Here is a 19,324-nt window from a genome sequence, read left to right as displayed (position 1 = left end):
AGACTTGATTGGGTGCGGAATCTTGATTGTTCTTGTAAAATCGTGGTGGACAATTACGTCCGGTGTTGGAGCGGGCTGACGGGTCTGAAGTTGTCTTGTTGGGTATGTGCTATCTGGTGAATCAAGAAGACGAGTTGAAGCATGTTATTGCCAACTCGGCAACTGTAATGACTTGCTATACGGAGGCACTGAGGGAACTCGAGAAGCACATCAAGAAGTTGTCTAAGTTGACTGAAGGACGATTATCGACCCGCGATATCATCCACGGGTTATTATTGCGATTTTCTCAACATCTCTTTGGTGTGGCCAACATTGACATAATATGCTCTCATCGTGTCACGGAGTTGAAGTATATGCCTAGAAAACGTGGCTCTAAACTAACTATTGCGAAGAAGGCTCTGGTCGATCAATGGCGAGACTTTGTGGCAGATGAAGTATGTGATGAGCAGACTGTATCGATCGCCGAGAAATTGGCTTCGGATCCCGGTGAAGGGAAGTCACTGGTAGCGGCGAAGAAGTTGAGGCTCAGGAGCACTGATTATAAGAAAGTCGGAGTATTGAAATGCGACGACGCTGTAGAAGTATCTGACCCTCTAGTATTACTCCCCACCCCTGCAGGAGGTTTGATGCTTCGGGTAAGCGATGACAATTACATCAAGATCATAGATCATTCGGGTACCTTCCTGAATGTGCTCCGATATTCAGGCAGCGAATAAGCACTTTCCTACGTAACCGAAGTTGTAGCGTTAAACACATTGTCAGTGTAAAAGACACACAGCATACGCTTTCCAAAATTCCCAGCCGGGAAACTGAACATAATATAGTACTAATGAGACATTAGATCGTGTATATCGTCACATGTATTTTCACTAAGTCGTCAGAACATCTCGTTGCTGAACAGTCAGATCTTCGATGCGTTGATTCAATAGTTGTATCGCGTCACGGAGGAACTGATCAAGATGTATGCGAACGACATCATCAGTTCTGAAGTTATCAACCATCAAACTCTCCTCGGCCCGTTTCATATCACTCCTTGCTTCGCTGCCGATTCCCTCAACTCTCTCAAGGAGTTGATCAGTCATCACCTGTCAGAATCACATATGGAGAATGCGAATGAATAATGCACCATACCTCCGCTGATTCGAATACTTCATTGACTGTAACAGGCAGATATACGTCGTCAATTTTAGAGCTTTGCAGCCGGTACTCCCGGAGTAACTCTTTCCTCTGCTTGCGGATCTATTCTGGTTGATGAATCGATCAGGAGTTGGTCTTCAACCCCACTTTTGATGGCTGTAAGGGCCCTAATGCGATCATTCCGTCATCGGAGCTCGACTCATCAGTGTTGGTATTCGCAGCAGCACCTTACACCAATAGATCGGTATGGGGCGCTACATCGTGGGAGTTCCCTACGGGCTTTCAATCTTGGTGAATCACTCAGGGAAAAGTTAGGCAACGTCGTGGCGGCCCATCTCGTCCCAGGCTTCGACGATAGTAGCATTTGAAGGCTCTTCGTGTGATGAGATTCTACAGTTGTGACAACTCCACGAATATGCGACGGCACTGAGAGTACCTTCAGAAACCATAACCTCCCCAGCTCCACTCGGCATGGCTCCGTCAGCAATCTGATAGTTCAACAACACATCTAGAGCCTATTCACCCCCGACAGGGACGAACATGTACAGGCATGCGGCGCTGTAACATTTTTCCATTCCCCATCTTCTTGTGGGTGTCTGCCGCATCCCTGAATTGGTGGAGTTGCAGCCGAGGAAGATACCATCGAGCATAAAGTCCCTGCAGATTCCTGAGCTGAGCTCCTCCAACAGCAAGCGAGCCCCGATCTGTATGCTATACGTTTTCATGAAATTGACCCAATCGAAGGAGTTAAAAACATAATCCTTCACGGACGCAGCCCTCGCTAGGACGGAATCCACGATGCTATTGGATCCATCGTTGGTATTCCATCTGACAGCGGAGTTAGACCTCCAATAGAACCGCTCCACATACCTTGTGGATCGTGTAGAGCAAACGAAGTAGGCAATGATTGCACACAAGTAACGGAGCCCGAGGAACCAGGAAGCGACGACGAATCTAGAACGAGGAGCATCATCAGCATTATACCTGTCATGCAAGCATCTCTCGTACAAGAAGACTAGTGAGGCACCCCAGAAGGACGCATCGGCAATAGTCGCAAACCCAGGACCTAGAAATGTTCAGTGCATGTTACCACTAGGGTCATCTGTTCTACCTCCGATAAAGGTACGACTAAAGACGAAGAACGCGTCACCAACGAGAGCTAGCTGTGGCACGACTTCACCGTAACCCACTACATAGGCTACGCTGAAGCCCAGGAAAACCTATAATGAGGACGCTGAGTGGTCATTGGTTGGAGTATTCAGTGGATACTATCTACCACAACGAGGGATCCAAGGAATGACACAATGAGCTGCCAGGCCTTACGGGTCGTCGATGTCAGCGTGCTGACGTACCTGTCGCGGTACAATAGCAACCGTACGGAAACTACGGCAGCAGCAATAAGCCTCGACCACTTGTTCATGACTCACGGGAGGAAGGTTAGGAATCTGAAGACCTTCACCCATGTAAGGGCTATGTTAAAGGCATGTATCCGCCTTGTAAGCTGCACTGTTGTGGCAATCGGCTAAGTGCAGGGACAGAATCACACCGAAAGAGCGGCGAAGCACTAAGCTACGAGGAGGTCCACATACTGCGTGGTGTCGGTCGAGGCGACTTTGAAGTCCAAGTCAGATGCATCCACCAAGGCTTTAAGCCACAGGGAAAAGGTTACCAGGAGTAGAATGAGGTTCGCCCAGTTGAGGAGACTCCAGCAGTTGTTCAAGTACCTATGACGTGAATAATCACTCTGTGTCACAATAGCGTGTCGCATTGCACCGTATCTTCAGTATTCTCATATACGATATTTCTTGATAGATGAAATAAAGGGCGAAGAGGAACAACATAATCTCGACAGCGACAAGCATCCGTTCCTGAGGGACGAGGTATAGGGAGCTCGAAAGCGAAGAGTTAGGGACTCCAGGTTGCTTCAATGCTGATGGATTTATGTGTCGCAAGTTAAGTATCAACAGCTGCACTCTGTTATACCATAGTCCAGATGCCGTTACCTGATCACCTGATCAGGAGAACTCGTACTAATCAGCGTCACCTCAAACCCTATCCGTGTAGCCGCGAAGCAACCAAGATTGGAGTTCCACACGTTCAAGTCGACGAATACAGCCCGAGTTGCTATATCAATATAGTGTGAAGACTGCAGTACGGCTAGGGCTTGTGCCGCCTCAGAACCTACCCATAGTCAGCTTTCTCGATTCTTGTGTAGATCACTACGGTTGCTAGGTATGATAGTAACGTACCCACTGCTGGAGTACCTCGCAAGATTCGCATTTACGACGTGAGAGAGTTCCGCTGGGATATGGAATCACTTAGCTATCTTTCCCGCATAATCTGCTCTCTTATATACAGGGTTGTTGCCGCCCGCGTCAGTATACATGATAGGCTGATTGTTAGCGATCGCGTCGTAGGTGGCACTGAAGAAGGTAGTTTTGCTTATGAAGCTCAGGAAAAGAGAGAGGCAGACCTTTCTTCTCGCGATTTGTCATACGGGGCGTAGCAGTAGTCGAAGTATGAACTGAAGGGTTCTGCCACGCGACATCCCTCACCACTTTTAACACGAAGGGTTCCTGTAAGGGGCGCATGCTGCAACATCATGCTCTGTACCAAGAATATGTGTGCTACGGATGCGGACTGCGCCCAGCAATCTGTTATACTGCCTCTCATCAATCGGCCGCATGAAGGCTATGCTATCAATCAAGCCTTCATCGTTAATGAGTATGCCTCCATCTGTGGTTGACGTTTTCGGAGCAGTATCTAGGCGCAGAGCCTTTGCTCCTAGACATAGACCTGGCCGTACTCCGAGCAAGAGCAGTGTAGATAGTTGTTGGAACGATGTCCTCCACAAACAGATTATCCAGGAGCAAATCTGATAAATAGTCCCAGAAGGTTTCGATTGATTGAACCTGGGCTAGTGCTACCTCGAGGGAGGACGGGAGCCTTCAATGTACTACCTCGTTGAGAGCCGGGACACTTCTTTGTTCCCCATTTTCGACGTCAATCGCAGACGTGGGATGCTCCAATTTAGAGGTTAGCTGTATCGTGAAAGGTTGATATCATACCAGAACCATGTAGCCTTACGTGGTGCTTAAGATTTGTGTAGTCTAGCCTCGTATCAGAGAGTAGAAATAAGTTGTATGTGACGAGGAAAGCAGCGAAGATTAGCACAGGGGAAGCTTTCTTAATCTGAACAGGATGCCCGGATGACCTTGATGCAAGACTGCTCATTTCCTCACGAGATCGATCATCCTCTCCTTCCCAGTTGCATAATAATAGACTATGGGTAACCTCTCTACCGGCTTACCCTCAGTGATATCCACTTTGACCATACTATTGATGTCTGCTCCGGTGATCGGGGGTATGCTATTATCCATACAATGAGTATCGAGGTCACTGAACGATTTGTGGTAGTTGAAGGCAACTGTTGTATCGAATGCTTAGTCGTTGTACACCGTTAGTACTGTGTCGTGAGTCCACAGCTGTGTCCCTCAATCTACCAGGGAGTTAAGCACTGAGTTACGAAGGCGACTAGACTTGAGAGGATCTACCATCTAGAATCATTGCCTTGAGTGAAACCCAATACATGCATGTACGTGAGTATTCACTTGAGTGATATCCGGGAGTGACGCAAGGTTGTGAGACCACTTCAACACATCGCAAGGTCCTCAGTTGGAATTCATCCAACACAGCAAATGCCGAAGAAATTTTGCAAGCCTTAGAGGGTTTGGTGGAAGACCTCTTTGCCTTTCAGTGACCCCAAATCGTAGCCTCCTATTTCACTAGTGCCCGAGGTCATTGTCTGTAAGACACTGCTTATAGAAAATATTCCTCTTCTCTATGACTCGTTATCGCTACCGCTATGTAATGCCCATAGTCATGTTCCTCGTATAGTAAATACAATGCGATACTTTTACCTCATCATCATCTCCTGGGCCTCACCTTCCAGTTCTCGGAACCTCCCAGTGATATGCAATTCCCATCGCTACTCCGAATGTCGATTGAGAACAGTTTCTCGCCACCACGTCCCTTGGGCTCTTGAACACTTCCCAGATCATTATTTCGACTGCTTGAACTCTTGAATTTTTATACCTTGTCGGAGCTCCTACAAGTTGGGCATCTATGCGGAGAGTAATATCAACCGGTTTAGTGGTGCACATGGATGGGGATAGTTGATGATTTACGGTTTCGCTGTCAGGAATGCCTTTCTGTTCGGCAACGAACAGCGAAGATGCATTAAGGACCCCCTCCCTTTGATGTTCAGAGCGTGTTGCGTTAAGTAGAATAATCTGATAATAATCAACTGATGGGTAGGGGCTACTCTCAGATTATTACTACATACCAGTTGTAGTAGTTGCCAAACGTCTACAAATATCCTCAACATGGCTGTAAACCAGATGGAGCTGTCGCAAGTGATGGCAGCCACGTTGTCATCTGATTATCATATTCGGCGACAAGCTGAAGAGAAGCTCACGCAGGTAGTATCATTGATTGGGTTTACCATGTACGGGTGTAATCCGTTCCGGTATTCCTGTAATAGTAGAGGAGTTATCTCTAACAGGCCGAGTCCGCGGGGGGTGTCCTCACATCCTCATTGCTACAGCTAGTAGCTAATGGTAATGAACAACTACCCGTGCGTTTGGCAAGCAGTATATACTTCAAGAATTTCATCAAATCTCACTGGCCGGAGTCCCCTGATGAGGTATTATTGCCAACAGTGGGTCTGTCCAGGATGATGATGATCATTCTCTCATCAGAATGGAGGGATCTCGGAAGAAAACCGCAACCTTATAAAATCACATCTCGTTGATCTGATGCTATCTGTACCAGCACCTCTCATGGCCCAGCTTCGAGAGAGTATCAAAATCATCAGCGATCTTGGTAATAAGCCACTCCTGAACACTTTGTAGGCTCGCTCATACTCTTGTCAGATTTCCCTGCTGGCTGGCCTACGCTGCTGCCCACTCTTGTACAGCGGTTGACAAGTAGTGGTGATCTCAATGATGGTGTTCAGTTCGGAGCCTTAGAGACTGCAGCTACTGTGTTCGATAAGTGAGTTTACAGGAGTCTCCACTTGAGGGTATATGCAGCAAGAACTGGATTATTTATAGCATCTGTTGGCCTCTCATTTGGATGAAGGTGTTCGTATGAATCTGTGATAGGTACCGATACTTAGTGAGATCCAACGAGGTCCTCAGGGAGTTACAGTATATCTTAAAGGAGTTTCAAGAGGTAATTCATCCAACATGTGTTGATACCGTATACGGTCTAGGTTACTATGCTCCTCATCTTGGTTATCTTTGCTCCTACAGGTTCATCTAGCTCTCTATAGGCAGACAATGCAAGAGATATTCTCGCCTGCACTTAAGGACGCAAGTAGTACATTACCTCAGAAACCCTCTTGTATACTGTGCCAGGTCAAGCAACAAAGGCCAGTAAGTTAGCCAAACTCCTCGTTGTCGAGCTTGAAATATTTTACGACCTCAATGTTGTCGACATTCCGGTAAGTAGACTCTCACTGCTGCTTCAGACTGAAGTAAATCGCTCTGTTGTTTCCAGGAGTATTACGAAGACAACTCCGCCACTTGGTTCGAGGGGTTTCTGCGCTTATTGGAATGGCAGGATGCCCCAGCTGGTAGTAGGCTGGATGTTATGACCTTTTTATCTATACATTGATTTAGCCCTCAAAGCAGTAGACGAGGACACCCCTGGAGCCATCGAGAACCTCAAAGCCCAAGTGTGCAGGAATGTTGCTCTGTATGCCGATAAGTACCAGGAGCAAGTGGAACCGTAATACTGATCAACTTCTCCACGGACGATTCGATCATTCCCCACATGGTGTGCGTAGAGACAGCTCGATCGTTTGCTCTTCACCAATCATATTGTTTATGCTCATCATCATCTATCATGAAGGTATATCTGTGGCGTAGTGAAGTCGGTGTGGACCTTGCTAGTTTCAACGAGTCCTAATGGGAGTAACGACCAGCTGGTAGTTGGGGATTACAATGTGGGTGGCTGTACCCAACTCTTGTCTCAGGTATCAGCAGGTATAAAACTGCTCTCAAGTGCGGCTAGTACCAAATGGGATAAAAGTCCCTTTGAGGAGGCGAATTCCCTTCAAGTAATACATGGGACTGCTGATCCTCATCCAGTGTGCTTGTTCAACAGGCTATCTGTGAACACGTTGTTCTCCCTAATATCAAGCTTAGAGACTCTGATGTTGAAGACTTCTTCGACAATCCTACAGTAATGGATCTCTGCTAACCTGTGGATAAGTTAGATATGTGCAGGAATATATAAGAAGGGACATGGAGAGTGCAGATCAAGATACCCGTCGTCGAGCGGCAATGGAGTTAGTGAAGGGACTTAGCAAGTTGTATGAGCAGCAGGTAATGTGGCCTGAGCTGGTGAACTCCAGTGTTGGGCACTAGCATCGGTTTAATGCTAGACTGTAAACTGGGATATTGATCCTTGGAATCAGGTGACGGATATCCTGGTCCGGTACGTCCAAATGCTGTTGCAATCGGTCGGATCTTCATCAACGGAGGATGCCTGGAGAGCTAGGGATGCTTGTGTGTACTTGATTATTGCAACTGCGGCTAAGGCCCAAGTAAGGAGTGTCATAGCATGCTCATTGCTTTCATCATTTGCATTCCTAGACGAGGAGTAAAGGAGTCTCGATAGTGAACTCAGCTGTGGATGTACCAGCCTTCTTTGAACAGCAGTTGATGCCTGAGCTCTCGCAAGCAATACCATCGGATAGGGAGCCCAGTCGGGCAGTCTTCAGAGCTAGCATCCTCAAGTAATAGGGGCAGTAGTCGCTGTTAGTGAAAGGCAGCCTTTCTCAGGTATATAGCAGTATTCCGACACCACCTTCCCATTGAACAACTTAATCGGGCCCTACCGCTTGTTGCGAACCATATCCAAACACCCGTGACTGTAATAATACCGACCATGCATCACACTAGCCTTCATGTAATGGTCTCAACTCGGTGTTGTAAGGTACTCCATACTTATGCTGCACACTGCTTAACTGTACTACTCCTGCTCAAAGGACCTAATAAGCAACATAAAATACCACTTGAACTGCTCAAACAGAATGTAACCATCCTAATAATCGATCGACCGAGGCTACCGGCTGATCATATTAATCAGATACTACCAACGGTCGGACCTTGTCTTCAAATATTGGCTACAGATAACACACGGTCTGCATATGAGATGAAGCTTGTTATGCGTAAGGGATGCTATCTCATTTGCTACTTATGTGTCGAGCTTATGACTCACGTACGGTGATGCAGGTGTGTTTTCAACCTTCAATGAAGGAGCTCTCAGTATAGCATTACCAACACTGAGGCAACTGGCAACCGTAGGAGGATAGTTAGGAATGTCTACACCTGGATGCCCGCCTGGCTGCCCTGCTCAACCTGGCTCAATCACTTGGTCATTCAGATACTGCGTGCGGTGGCCGCAAATCCTAGTGATGCCGTTTTCAATCACTATCTCTTTGAAGCCATTGCTTCTATTGTAATGACATACTCACAACACAGAGGAGGAATGCTCATTCCAGGTGCGTACTGTGCTACAATTCGCTCCTGCCCAACATGGCGAGGTGGAGTCGGCGTTGTTACCGGTCATCAGCTCTATCCTGGAACAGAATGTGGCGGACTTCATTCCGTAATAAATCTAATGCTAATCATCTGTTGGTCCATGTTAGTGTGCATAACCAGCCGGACGCTTGAAGTATGGAATGCCTCGTTCAGGTATTGCTTTCAAATACTCGGATTGCTTCTGGACTCTGGAGACAGCTCCACGTCAGCGGCAGGGCCACAGATATACGGTGCCCTGTTCGACCGGTGGGGTTCACGGCTTTACTCGTGTGCCTTTTCACTCATCGGTATCTTCAGGTTGCTGACTGATAGTCTGTGGAGGACTGCTGCTAACGTACCGGGCTTGGTGAGGCTCTTCAGCTCGTAATACCACTAGGGTAGGAAAGCTCACTGGATTTGTTGAGTTCAGGTACTTCAAGAAGAATGCTCAGTTTGGTGAGCAAATAACACGTAACATGCAGACAATCCTCCAACGCTTCCAATATGTAGGAATGTAACGAAGAAGCTGATTGGATATCCTGCTCTGGCGCAGGTCCTCAACCATCGGAAGATCGAGATGCAGGCGTTTGACCTCATTGTATCAATGTTCCGATACCTACCGCTTGCTGCCTATAAAGAGTAAAGCGATTATGCTCTTAAACTAGCACGGGATGGAACATCGCCTCAGTTCCTTGGCCGGTATATTGACCGTGTTTTTGACGAAGTTGCAGAAGAAGAACACGGCTGCTTTAACTAGGAAATTCGCGATAACTCTGAGTGTGTTCGTGTAAGTCGGCTATCACCCTTAGACTAGGTCCTCAGTCTATCAAAGTGAAAATATTGACGTTATTGGTAGATACTGTGTTCCAGATGGTCCTAAGGTATTGCTTACAACCCTGGAACAGATACAAGCTGGACTATCTGTTATGGTTGTGAAGTCATTGTGGATGTCAGCATTCAAGGGGAATATGGGTGGCAAAGAGAACAAGAAGGTGCGTAGCTATTCGAGAGGATGCAGGCGCTCATGAGGGCTGGTCGACAGGTTTGCCTACTTTCTGCGGCTAAGTTCGTGAGTGACCCTACCGTCCAGAGCAATGGAGAGATAATGCATGCCGTAAGTCATCACCGGATTTATTGCGTCACAGAGCGGCACAGGTTCTAATGGGAATATCTGAACTGCTGGGTTTGAACGAGAGAGAGCAACAGCCAGGGAATTCATTGCTTAACCCTAAGCTTAATGATGAGGATGATGATTATGAAGATGACGATGCTGAAGATCGAGAGTAACGCAAATGTTGAATATATTGTTTGATCCTTTCATCCGTCCCAATAGATACGCAGTTACCTTTGCACGCCTTCACTCGACCGAGATGCCCGGCCATGCTGACTATGCCCCATCAGTAACCGACGTCCCGGGTAGTGTTAAACAGGCCTTGCGTGGCATTGATGGTAATGATGGGGCGGTGAACAGCCGATGGTAGTCCTTGCATTTCTAGGCCGGTTCCTCGCCAATCCACCACAAGAGCTGGCGCGTCTCAGCACATGGGTGAGGACCTAAGTATCAGAGCTCGTGTTTGCAACGATATACTGGAATTTTCACCGTCTGATCTGCCATATTTTGTTATATGTGAGGGGGGGGACTGCTCAGCAATAATCGCCTCTCAGTGAATCGTCCTTTTTGCTTGTAAGTGCTCATCATCGATTACCTGAAAATGTATTATGGTAAAGCTAACCCAGATCATGAGATGTATGCCCAGGATATGCCACAGTACAGCTATGCTTCGAGGCTCTATGATTCCGACCATGCTGATGATCATCATGACAAACATTCCACCACAACTATAGGGGATGGTTAGGAGGTCCAGAAGGCATACTCCTAGTAAATTGGATCTCGAAGAACAGGAACTATACAAGGAGCGACTTGCATGCAGACATCAGAAGCTCCGAGCCAAAGCTAGAGCCGATTCGGGTGGCAAACGCTACTGCTTCGGCAGGCTCGACAAGAATGGCTATCGGAGCTGCTTGCTTATAAGTTGCACTTCCATTGTGGCTACTGTGGCGCTCCTACTTACATTCTTCTTTGGTCCTAGATTGGCTCAAGGACTATTGGACGATGGTATGGTAAGCGTGGAGTCAGTCGCCGTCAACGGGACTAATATTACAACTTGTGCTGGATCAACCGTTAGTGCGTGTCTGGGTGCCACCATAGTGTTCAGTGTTGATAACCCGACACTCCTCGAGGTGAAGTTGGATGAATTCACCGTCAATCTGTACTATAACGAGGCAAGATTCGCGTCTATAAGGATGCCAGTTATGTCTCTTGGTAGTGGCCACACCAGCATCAACGAGACGGTGTTCATAGTGGTTACAAACAAGACGGCATTCACCAGATTCGGCTCGGCTATCATCACTGAGCCATCCTCTGTCGTTGCAGTTAGAGCATCTGATATCGGTGGTAGGAGTTGGTGGGTACCTTTGGCCGGTTTGGAACTCAAGAGAGATATCCAAATCGAGGGCTTCAACAACTTCCGTGACTATCAGCCGCGGATCTTCGATATGCAATTCGTACCAGCACAAAGCACTATAGAGCAAGCGGTCTACCTCAGCAAATTCAAATTCTTCAACCCAACCAACTTCACTATATGGGATATGGGCAGGTTTCTTGCTTCATTAAACTCGAATGACGAGGAAGTTGGTGCAATATTGTCTGTCGGCTCTCTTGGCATCAAGCTCAGAAAAAACACTGAGTTCGCGACCGCGACTTGGTTTACCCTCGGTGGAGCTACCGCTCAGTTTTCGAAGGCTCTTGCCAAGAACCTGGAAGACGGCAAAGATATGACCGTTACCCTCAAGGGATTCGGAAGCACGAACCCAGTCTGGGCGGACATGATGCAGTCTATTAATGTTCCCATGTTGATAGCTGCTCGTTGATTATATTGCATTCCCATATCTAATTCAGATTAGCTTCAGTTTGCATTGTGATGCCATGATTGCGTGTGCCGATGATTCACATCTGTTTGGTTGTGTAGTCCAGTCTTCAGGGCTGTTCTCAACACAGATTGGTCACTTTGGAGGTATCTGTATTCATGAACCCGACTCCTGTCGTTTATCATGAATGGTTGATGGCAAAGAGTGTCCAGTCTAGCCTGCCATATCTACTGGACAGGGGAGAGCTCCTGTTGATGCCGTCCAAAACTTGCTGCCGCCGATTGAGCAAGTGGTGCTCATCTTGCTGTATGTGCTGTCTAACGCTCTCAAGTTGTACTATGGGTATTACTTCCACTCATTTTCACTCTTGCGCCTACCCTTGCTGCAGCAACGTTGAAGGGTTCAGAATCTTTCTAAGATAGGGTGGAGATCATTGGTGGGAATATCAAGGATTGCAATTCCCGCTGCCGCTACCTGTCTGGACACCATACTTGTCTCCATACTCTTCTCGTTTTTGAAATGACTGTCTAACCTTTAATTGCATCACTCTCAAGTGACTAAAAGTGATACAAAAGATATTTATCCATGCCATCAGTTGACGAGAGAGTGATCTCCGACTGTCGGAGATCACTCACCGATAGTCACGAGCTTAACGAGCGACTGAAACCCTTATTGTTTCTCTGCCATTTACAACTATAGTACTATATCAAAACACCGGATAATGATGCCTGCTAATATCGATAACACATCTACGTCCTCAACTACCGCTACTGTACGAGATAGTATACCCACCGGGGGCTCCAGTGATCGTGATGCTCCCTCAATTCGAACACCGCTGCGAGTACTTGACAACCTTTCGACTGGCTCTATCTTCAAATATGAGGCTCATCAGCAACAAGTAGGTTCCGACCTTGGTCCTATAGACTTGCCGCCACACAGCACGACTGTGCCCAATTCTACCCCAGGCAGAGCCTCACCACCCAACACTGCTACTACACCAATTATGGTAGCAGTTTTTAGGATGTGTATATTGAACTGTAATGAGGATGTACGTGTCACTGATGGTAATTTTCCCGTGTAGAAGGTGGCGACTTTAGAATCGATTGAGAACCTGATTTGACGGAATTTCGAAGCTTTTCCTGGTGATGGAACACATCACCAATTCTCATTCACTCCCGCTTGTTTCCACTGATACAGTATTGACTTGTATGTGATTACTGAATAGTGGACATCGGCTGATCCAAATCCTGTCGCCGACAGGCTGTCGGTCAGCATCAATCTTGGAGCCGTACACAGTAAAGAAAACTCACTTGCCTCGTATTGCCACCGTTCATATAGTGTAATACCACATCACCAAGATGACAAGTAATACTGAAGTTTTCACGCTCGCCGCACGTATGTAGTCGCCGGGATTTCCCTTGACATGACTGAGTGTCGCAATCCTTGTTCTTATTGAGGATAATTGACAAGACAAAAACAGGAGTAGATGAAATACGTTAGTAATCACTTGGTAATAGTAATGCCCTTGCTCTTCGAAGAGCGCTTGTGCTTCTTAGGATTACTTTTAGACGCACTTGGAGCCGACACTTCTCCCACACCAGTAGCGTCGTCACTCGACCTCCTACGCTTCACACTAGCGTCTTTGACGAGTTTGCAGAGATAGAAACCCCGACAGTGATCCACTTCAGGTCGAACTTGAACGTCTCGAGCGCCGTGAGTCGGCTCCTTCCAACAGGACCCCACTTCAAAAGGCCACTCCCGTCTATACCCGCTTTGCAGTCTATTAAGAGCTTTCTTCACAACTTCGCCATTTTCTTCGTTCTTGATACTACATGTGCTGTAGCACACGGTCTGAACAGCGGGGAATGCCGTCAAGGCATGGTCCAACATTCGGCATTGGAATGATGAAAGCTTGCGGAGCCGCTGGGCGCCGACACTCTCAGAGTCAGCGTGAACATCGACCAATCCAGAACCACTGCAGCTCGGGTCCAAGTTTACATGGGTGACCTCGGCAGAGCTGTACTTGATGAAATCACCAACACGTACTTCAACATTGATATCAGGGCTGTGCGCCGCAGACAGATGAGCAACTTCTTCAGAAGTTCTCGTCCCATCTCGTGGTAAGAAACCAGCCTTTGCCAGACGGTCCAGTAGCACCTTTGCCCGTTTAGGATCAAGCTCCATTGCTACCATAGTACCTTCTATCTTACGATACCTCATTAGTTGTAGCATGTGAATCGTCTTGGAACCAGGAGAAGCACATGCATCTACGACTGTGATTTTCTCTCCTGGCTGAACGCCGGCCAGCAAAGAGTGCGCGGACAAGCAGCTGCCACGGTCCTGTAGTACGAGGGTAAAGTCTTTGACCAGAGGAGACTCGATGAGCGCCTTGGAATTCCAAGGATCTACAGTTATAACCTGAAATATCATATCACATCTTTAGACGGCAGTGTTGAGATTATTACATCAGGAATCAGTGGATCTGCCTTGGATTTGATACCAGCTGAGCCTAATTGTTCGATAGCACTTTCCCTGGAGATTTCTGCCAAGTTCACACGAACATATCGTGGGAGCTGAGCAGGCTGCTTATCCTCACTGCTACTGGACTGGTCATCGCTAACCGCCTTCCTCAAAATAGCCGCTTTCTCGTTCAAAACTCGAGCCAATTTGCCGCCTCCGCGAAGGCCTTGACCGTAGATCAAGTCATAGGCCATGACGAGGCCGAGACTGCGATCCCCTAGGGTGTCCAGAATACCCGCTGATCGCAACGCCGATTCTATACGTTTCCTGGACTTAACCGTTTTGCACACTAACGCGTAGACTTTCTGTGGATTAGTACTCTTCAGCTTAGACTTGTAGAAAGCTTCCCTAAGGCCAACACCATGCGATATGACTTTATCCACAACAGCTGCTGCGTCTTTGTACAGTAACGACATCGAGTCTGCAACTTCACTTGGAGAGGCAGATCCCAAAATCCGTGGCAGGTGACCAAATGTAAAAAATCTCGCTCGCCCGCACTGGGCAAAACCTCCAAGGCATTTGACGGCCACCGATTTGCCGGTGATTATAGTGTCGGAGTCCGACACTATAATCACCGAGATTGTTGTCGTAGCGGCCTTTAGGCAGAGTGAATTCGATTAATTTTCAGTCGGAATGAGTGCCAAGGAGAGTGTGCGCGTGGAATAGAGAGCTGAGGTTGTTGCGAAAAGCTCAGGTCTGATTGTACCGTATTGATAATCTCGCACCGCATCCGCCGCTGCGACACATCCTAAATGAGGCGGTTCAGTTCCGTTGCGAGCAGTAGAGGCCACCCGAGCTTTGATATCAAGTAACTGTAGTTGCACCATCCTTGAGGAATTAGCAGGGAGACCGCTCCTCTAGCTGGTCAAGCGAAGGAGCATCTAGAGAATACACGAGAAGAGCGGACGAAGTGGGTGAGAACGGTCTGATTGAAGGAGACTGATTTTCTACTAGTAACTCATTAATATTCTAGTAATACACTAGGCTCGTGTACAAGTTCAGTAGATCCAAAAGCGGTATGACCGGACGGAGGTCGAGAAGTTACGGGCAGCCATTGGCACAGCAGAATAGGGGACTCCAACAACTATGTGAAACGTGCACAACGTTCACGCTTGCTGTGATCAGTACAGGAGGCGCATCTTCTTGAACGCCAAGGCTTTATTTGCTATGAGGCATCTGGGGAAAGGAAAGACATTGTATTGCGTCCATGAACGATACCCTTTCAAGTGTTTCGTTGTCTTCATTGCCATGGTACTTATTTTGGCACCAGGATCCTTGGTATGCCGTTTCTAAGTCCTAACAGCTGTTTCTCCAATATTCAACAATAGAACTCCTAGCTCGTATTCGTGGTATTGAATGTCACCGTTCTCAATGTATTCATCTCAGTTATCATCTCATTTGGATGTCATCTGACCGGCCGTGGTTTTCAAAGGACTGGAGCGACCCTTGGGTGGAGATAGAAGATGAGTCAATGCAATGCCGAGAGTCCATCGGGTTCGGCTATCCGATATGGGGAGTGGCACTAGGGAACTGGGGGGTTCGATCCACCGAAAGATCTGGAAAGTAAGATGCAAGGTTTCTACTCACGATGATTGACCACCACACTTTCAGATTTCGATATAACGTCGAAGTGCATCCCAGTCCAGAAGCACGGAGCGATGCTATAATTGGCTTTGCTGCAGTGCCTCATAGTACAACTAATGCTACTTCTTGCATCCTGTGTATCGACTATCGAACCGGACGACTGGGTAAATCATCCAACACTGATCCACAGATCATCTTATGGTCGAGTCCCATCGGGGGTGTGCGTACTCATGATCCGACTATGGTCAGTGCTGAGCTCAGCCTGAAGGATGGCAAAGTGTGGTTCGAGGGTCTGGACAATACACAGAAGATACAGATACCCACATGGCAACTCACAAAGAATTGTATTTGGATTCCCTATGTCGCGCTTCGTGATTGCAAAGTCACAAACATGGATGCCAAGTCGATCCCTCCATTCCAAGTTGGCTCTATGTCTTTGGGATCTCCAAGGACAGTCTACTGCTCATGCGGGCCTCCATTGAGTGGCAAATCATTCCAGCTTAATAAGACTTTAGCAGCAGGCAATATCACTGGGGTACTCCTGGACCTTTCTGAGAGATCGATTCTCAGCCGTGCCTGTCTAGATGGAGATGCCAAGAACCCGAACGCTGGCAAGTCTGAAAAAGTTGCGTTTGACGAGATTATGCTCGCTCACGAGCCGCCAATTAAGAATTGGCGTCGTCATCATGCCGTTTTTGTTTGGAAACAACTCCGGAAGATGGCAAAGCGATGGCCCTCATGCAATGCCGTCATACTCGATTCGTGCCACTTGTTGGAATCATATCGAAGATGGCTCCGGCGGTCTGTGGTCCCCATGAGTGTCACCATACAGTACACTGTGGTGCTTCCAGACTCGGTGAGAACACTTCACGAGCGAGCAGGGGCTGCCTCGCGTCTACGTCGAATGATCACGGCTGCAAGTGACTCGAGTTTGTCACTGCCAGTGGAATCAAAAGGTGTCAAAGTCATACATGCTACTATTGGTGGCCGGGAAGTGTCGCAGAGAGTGTTTGATGACTGGATTAAGGCTATGCATGAGGAGCCTGAGACGAAACGTACGACCTATTTAGCAGCTGTGGGGTTGATCATCTACTCAGGTTCACGACTACGAGACTCTGATGATATCGTTGAGGATCCTGCCGACTTGTCGATGCTCAGTGGCCAATGTGCGAGCTTGGAGATCGATGTGCCATGCTATGATGAATGTTGGCCGAGGGCAGCACCACCCGTTGATGATCCCAAGTAAGCTCGACTGCTTGGAGTAATTTTGGATGCCTTTCACTCGGGGTGATTCCTCCAAGCAGCTGGGACGTACTCATTTCGAACCAATTTAGCAGTCTTTCCTGATCATTTCAGGTCGGTCGAGAGTACTGTGATGGTGGCGGAGACAGCTGGTGCCGACACGATTTATGGAATGCTTGATGAACTTGACGATATATAACGTTTGTATGAGGGGTTTTTTGTGTTTGTGTAATGGATGCATTCGTACATTTCTTTCGATTACATAGTGCCTTTCACCTGGAACTTGTTAACTATGAAGACCAGCCAATTAGAAACACCCTCCATATATCATTAGTGCAGTAGGGCTGCAAGATCAGAAACATCTTTACTTATCTCCAACGATGGGACGCTGTGGTAGAGTTCCACCATCATTCCAACTCCCTGGCGTTAATCGATTACTCGAGGTAAGAGAGTGTGAAGTTTGACAGGAGCCGTGAACGACTCGGTGTGCTTTAAACGGACAGCCAACTCTCGCAGAGGCTTGGAAGGCTTCGAATGAAAACTCTCATTTCAGATTTAGAATTCATAGCTTAGAACCTGTTAAATGTCGTGTTTCACGGTCCAGACACTCCATATAACGAGAACAATCCCTCACGTCATGCCGTTCGCAGTTGATGGAGGTTCTGTGATGGGAGTTTTGGCAATATGTCACGGACGAGGGTGGATCTCACAAACCCATGTGGGAAGCAGTCCACGTCCGTGACGCATTCAGTGCCCGGGATAAAACACGGCTATACCAATCAGCCACCGTGCAGATCCCGGGTGAATGCCCCCCATCTCAGATAGAAAAAAAATATAAACACCGTCACACCCAAGATAGCTCGTCTGATGCCTAACTAAGAGTGCTTGAGGGTTTCCAACAGGAAGTCTCAAGCACTCTGGGGGAACTTTCTCTGTACTTGGGTGTGTGGTCCGAAGGTGATCAGACTGGATCACTGCTTTAGCAACGACTTGACGTCTTGTTTTTCTCTTGAAATTCCGTCATCTGTCTTTCGGCTATCCGTGAACTTGCTCTCTTGGGAGACCTTCACAGCCCATTCATCACAGGGTACTTAGTTCAGTTCGGAATGGCTCCTTGGCTTGTACTTAGCGCGCGCCCACTAGATCGATCCATTGATGGTTGGGGAAGGGCCAATCCAATTCTAGAAAGTGAGCTTCATAGAACTTTGACCCTCTTCAAGGGTTGCATCATCGCACTTATTATTCTGGGTATAGTGTGAGTGTAACACAATGTGCCTTTGAAAGTAGATGTTCCTGTGTTAGTCCCCCTCACACTTCTGGTGATTCATGTGCTCCTACGTCTTATCCAATCATGTTCAGGTTGTGGGTTCAAATCCGAGAGGGAAGCTTGGCTGCGGCTCATTGAACCCCGTATGGCCTTCCGGATGTTGGAGATCTTCATAGGTAGATGAGGAGCAGCGTTTAAGTGAGTTCATTTTAGGAACTCTTCTTACACAATAGGTAGCTCATAATACACACGGTTTGTCTTGATAGTGATCTATGATGGAACAAGCGCACTGGACTAATGGACCCACACTCACTGAATAAACTTCGAGTGGGGTAGCTCCCCCCTTGAGGTAGTATCGGACAGTGTAATTGGATAGGTTATGAAACGCGATTCCTGAGAGTGGTCGTGGCATATTCCCATGAAGGGTAGAGTCCTACATGCTAAACCAGTGGTACTGATTTCTTGATGCACAACTATGTCGTGTTCGAAGGGAGGTGGTTCATGGAGGAACGACCAATCCTCCTCCACTTCTACTATTGTTGAATTAGGATTTATTTCCCCAAGTACTGAGTCTCAATGAATGAGGCAACCGACGGAACCCGTCCCCGGCATTCGAGTGGTGTTTCGGCAATGTTCAGTGTTGGTGTTACACCAACGAACAATGTGACAGACTTCCCGACAGCCGCTTCTTCAACGACATCAGCGACCTCAGACTCGCCCCTTTCGTCTAGGCACTCTTCAATAGCAGCTAGCCTTGCGACTAGTGGGGGTCTCACGCGGAGGCCTAGTCGGGTTGCAACCATTAGTGGTATGAAGCGATCAACATCTTCTACTGAGGATGCCACTGCAGCTACCGCATCCGATAGAGGAGGAAAGGTTGTGGAATCTCCTGATGAGGGAGCCGAAGGATCCGTCCCAGAACCGAGCGGATCTATACTCTCCCTTTGGACAGTATTATCAAAGACTATGATTGGTGTTGGTATGCTTGGCCTTGCTTATTCTGTATCAAGATGTGGCTGGGTTATTGGTATACTAGCTATCATTATCAGTGGTT

At 47.6% G+C, this 19,324-nt stretch overlaps 5 protein-coding genes across 5 annotated transcripts in view; 4 read left to right on the top strand and 1 right to left on the bottom strand.

The window, feature by feature from the left end:
• Pmar_PMAR002167 (ribosomal RNA assembly protein, putative) overlaps positions 1-716 on the top strand; it is a gene marked incomplete at its 3' end in the record, with an annotated part of 2,286 nt that extends 1,570 nt beyond the window's left edge. The window contains exon 10 of the mRNA XM_002774936.1: positions 72-716. Coding sequence (XP_002774982.1) covers positions 72-716 — 645 coding nt within the window. The remainder of the gene's footprint in view (positions 1-71) is intronic.
• Positions 717-5,522: 4,806 nt separating this feature from the next.
• On the top strand, positions 5,523-10,333 carry Pmar_PMAR002166 (Exportin-2, putative; the record flags this gene model as incomplete). The annotated part of the gene is made up of 29 exons (XM_002774935.1): positions 5,523-5,618; positions 5,702-5,842; positions 5,898-6,021; positions 6,072-6,192; positions 6,303-6,372; positions 6,453-6,516; positions 6,558-6,643; positions 6,700-6,775; positions 6,822-6,930; positions 7,054-7,129; positions 7,178-7,261; positions 7,309-7,386; positions 7,431-7,529; positions 7,622-7,750; positions 7,800-7,942; positions 7,989-8,079; positions 8,296-8,427; positions 8,593-8,667; positions 8,711-8,817; positions 8,904-8,996; positions 9,048-9,113; positions 9,160-9,235; positions 9,283-9,368; positions 9,418-9,516; positions 9,586-9,721; positions 9,772-9,843; positions 9,885-10,012; positions 10,063-10,178; positions 10,226-10,333. The coding sequence occupies 29 exons, from the start codon at positions 5,523-5,525 to the stop codon at positions 10,285-10,287; spliced, it is 2,835 nt and encodes a 944-aa protein (XP_002774981.1). The 3' UTR covers positions 10,288-10,333.
• A 244-nt stretch (positions 10,334-10,577) lies between these two features.
• Pmar_PMAR002165 (hypothetical protein) lies at positions 10,578-11,660 on the top strand (the record flags this gene model as incomplete). Its single annotated transcript, XM_002774934.1, has 1 exon — positions 10,578-11,660. One exon carries the CDS (start codon positions 10,578-10,580, stop codon positions 11,658-11,660), a length of 1,083 nt encoding a protein of 360 aa, XP_002774980.1.
• A 1,485-nt stretch (positions 11,661-13,145) lies between these two features.
• On the bottom strand, positions 13,146-14,593 carry Pmar_PMAR002164 (williams-beuren syndrome critical region protein, putative; the record flags this gene model as incomplete). Its single annotated transcript, XM_002774933.1, has 2 exons — positions 13,146-14,075; positions 14,123-14,593. The coding sequence occupies 2 exons, from the start codon at positions 14,591-14,593 to the stop codon at positions 13,161-13,163; spliced, it is 1,386 nt and encodes a 461-aa protein (XP_002774979.1). The 3' UTR covers positions 13,146-13,160.
• A 2,072-nt stretch (positions 14,594-16,665) lies between these two features.
• Positions 16,666-17,202, top strand: Pmar_PMAR002163 (hypothetical protein; the record flags this gene model as incomplete). The annotated part of the gene is made up of 3 exons (XM_002774932.1): positions 16,666-16,816; positions 16,859-17,003; positions 17,118-17,202. The coding sequence occupies 3 exons, from the start codon at positions 16,666-16,668 to the stop codon at positions 17,200-17,202; spliced, it is 381 nt and encodes a 126-aa protein (XP_002774978.1).
• Positions 17,203-19,324: the final 2,122 nt, after the last annotated feature.

This window comes from Perkinsus marinus (assembly GCF_000006405.1).
Source record: "Perkinsus marinus ATCC 50983 genomic scaffold scf_1104296957154, whole genome shotgun sequence".
Classification (NCBI taxonomy): Eukaryota; Perkinsozoa; order Perkinsida; family Perkinsidae; genus Perkinsus; species Perkinsus marinus.
Note: the sequence above shows the minus strand (reverse complement) of the source record. Positions and strands in the feature narration are given on the sequence as shown.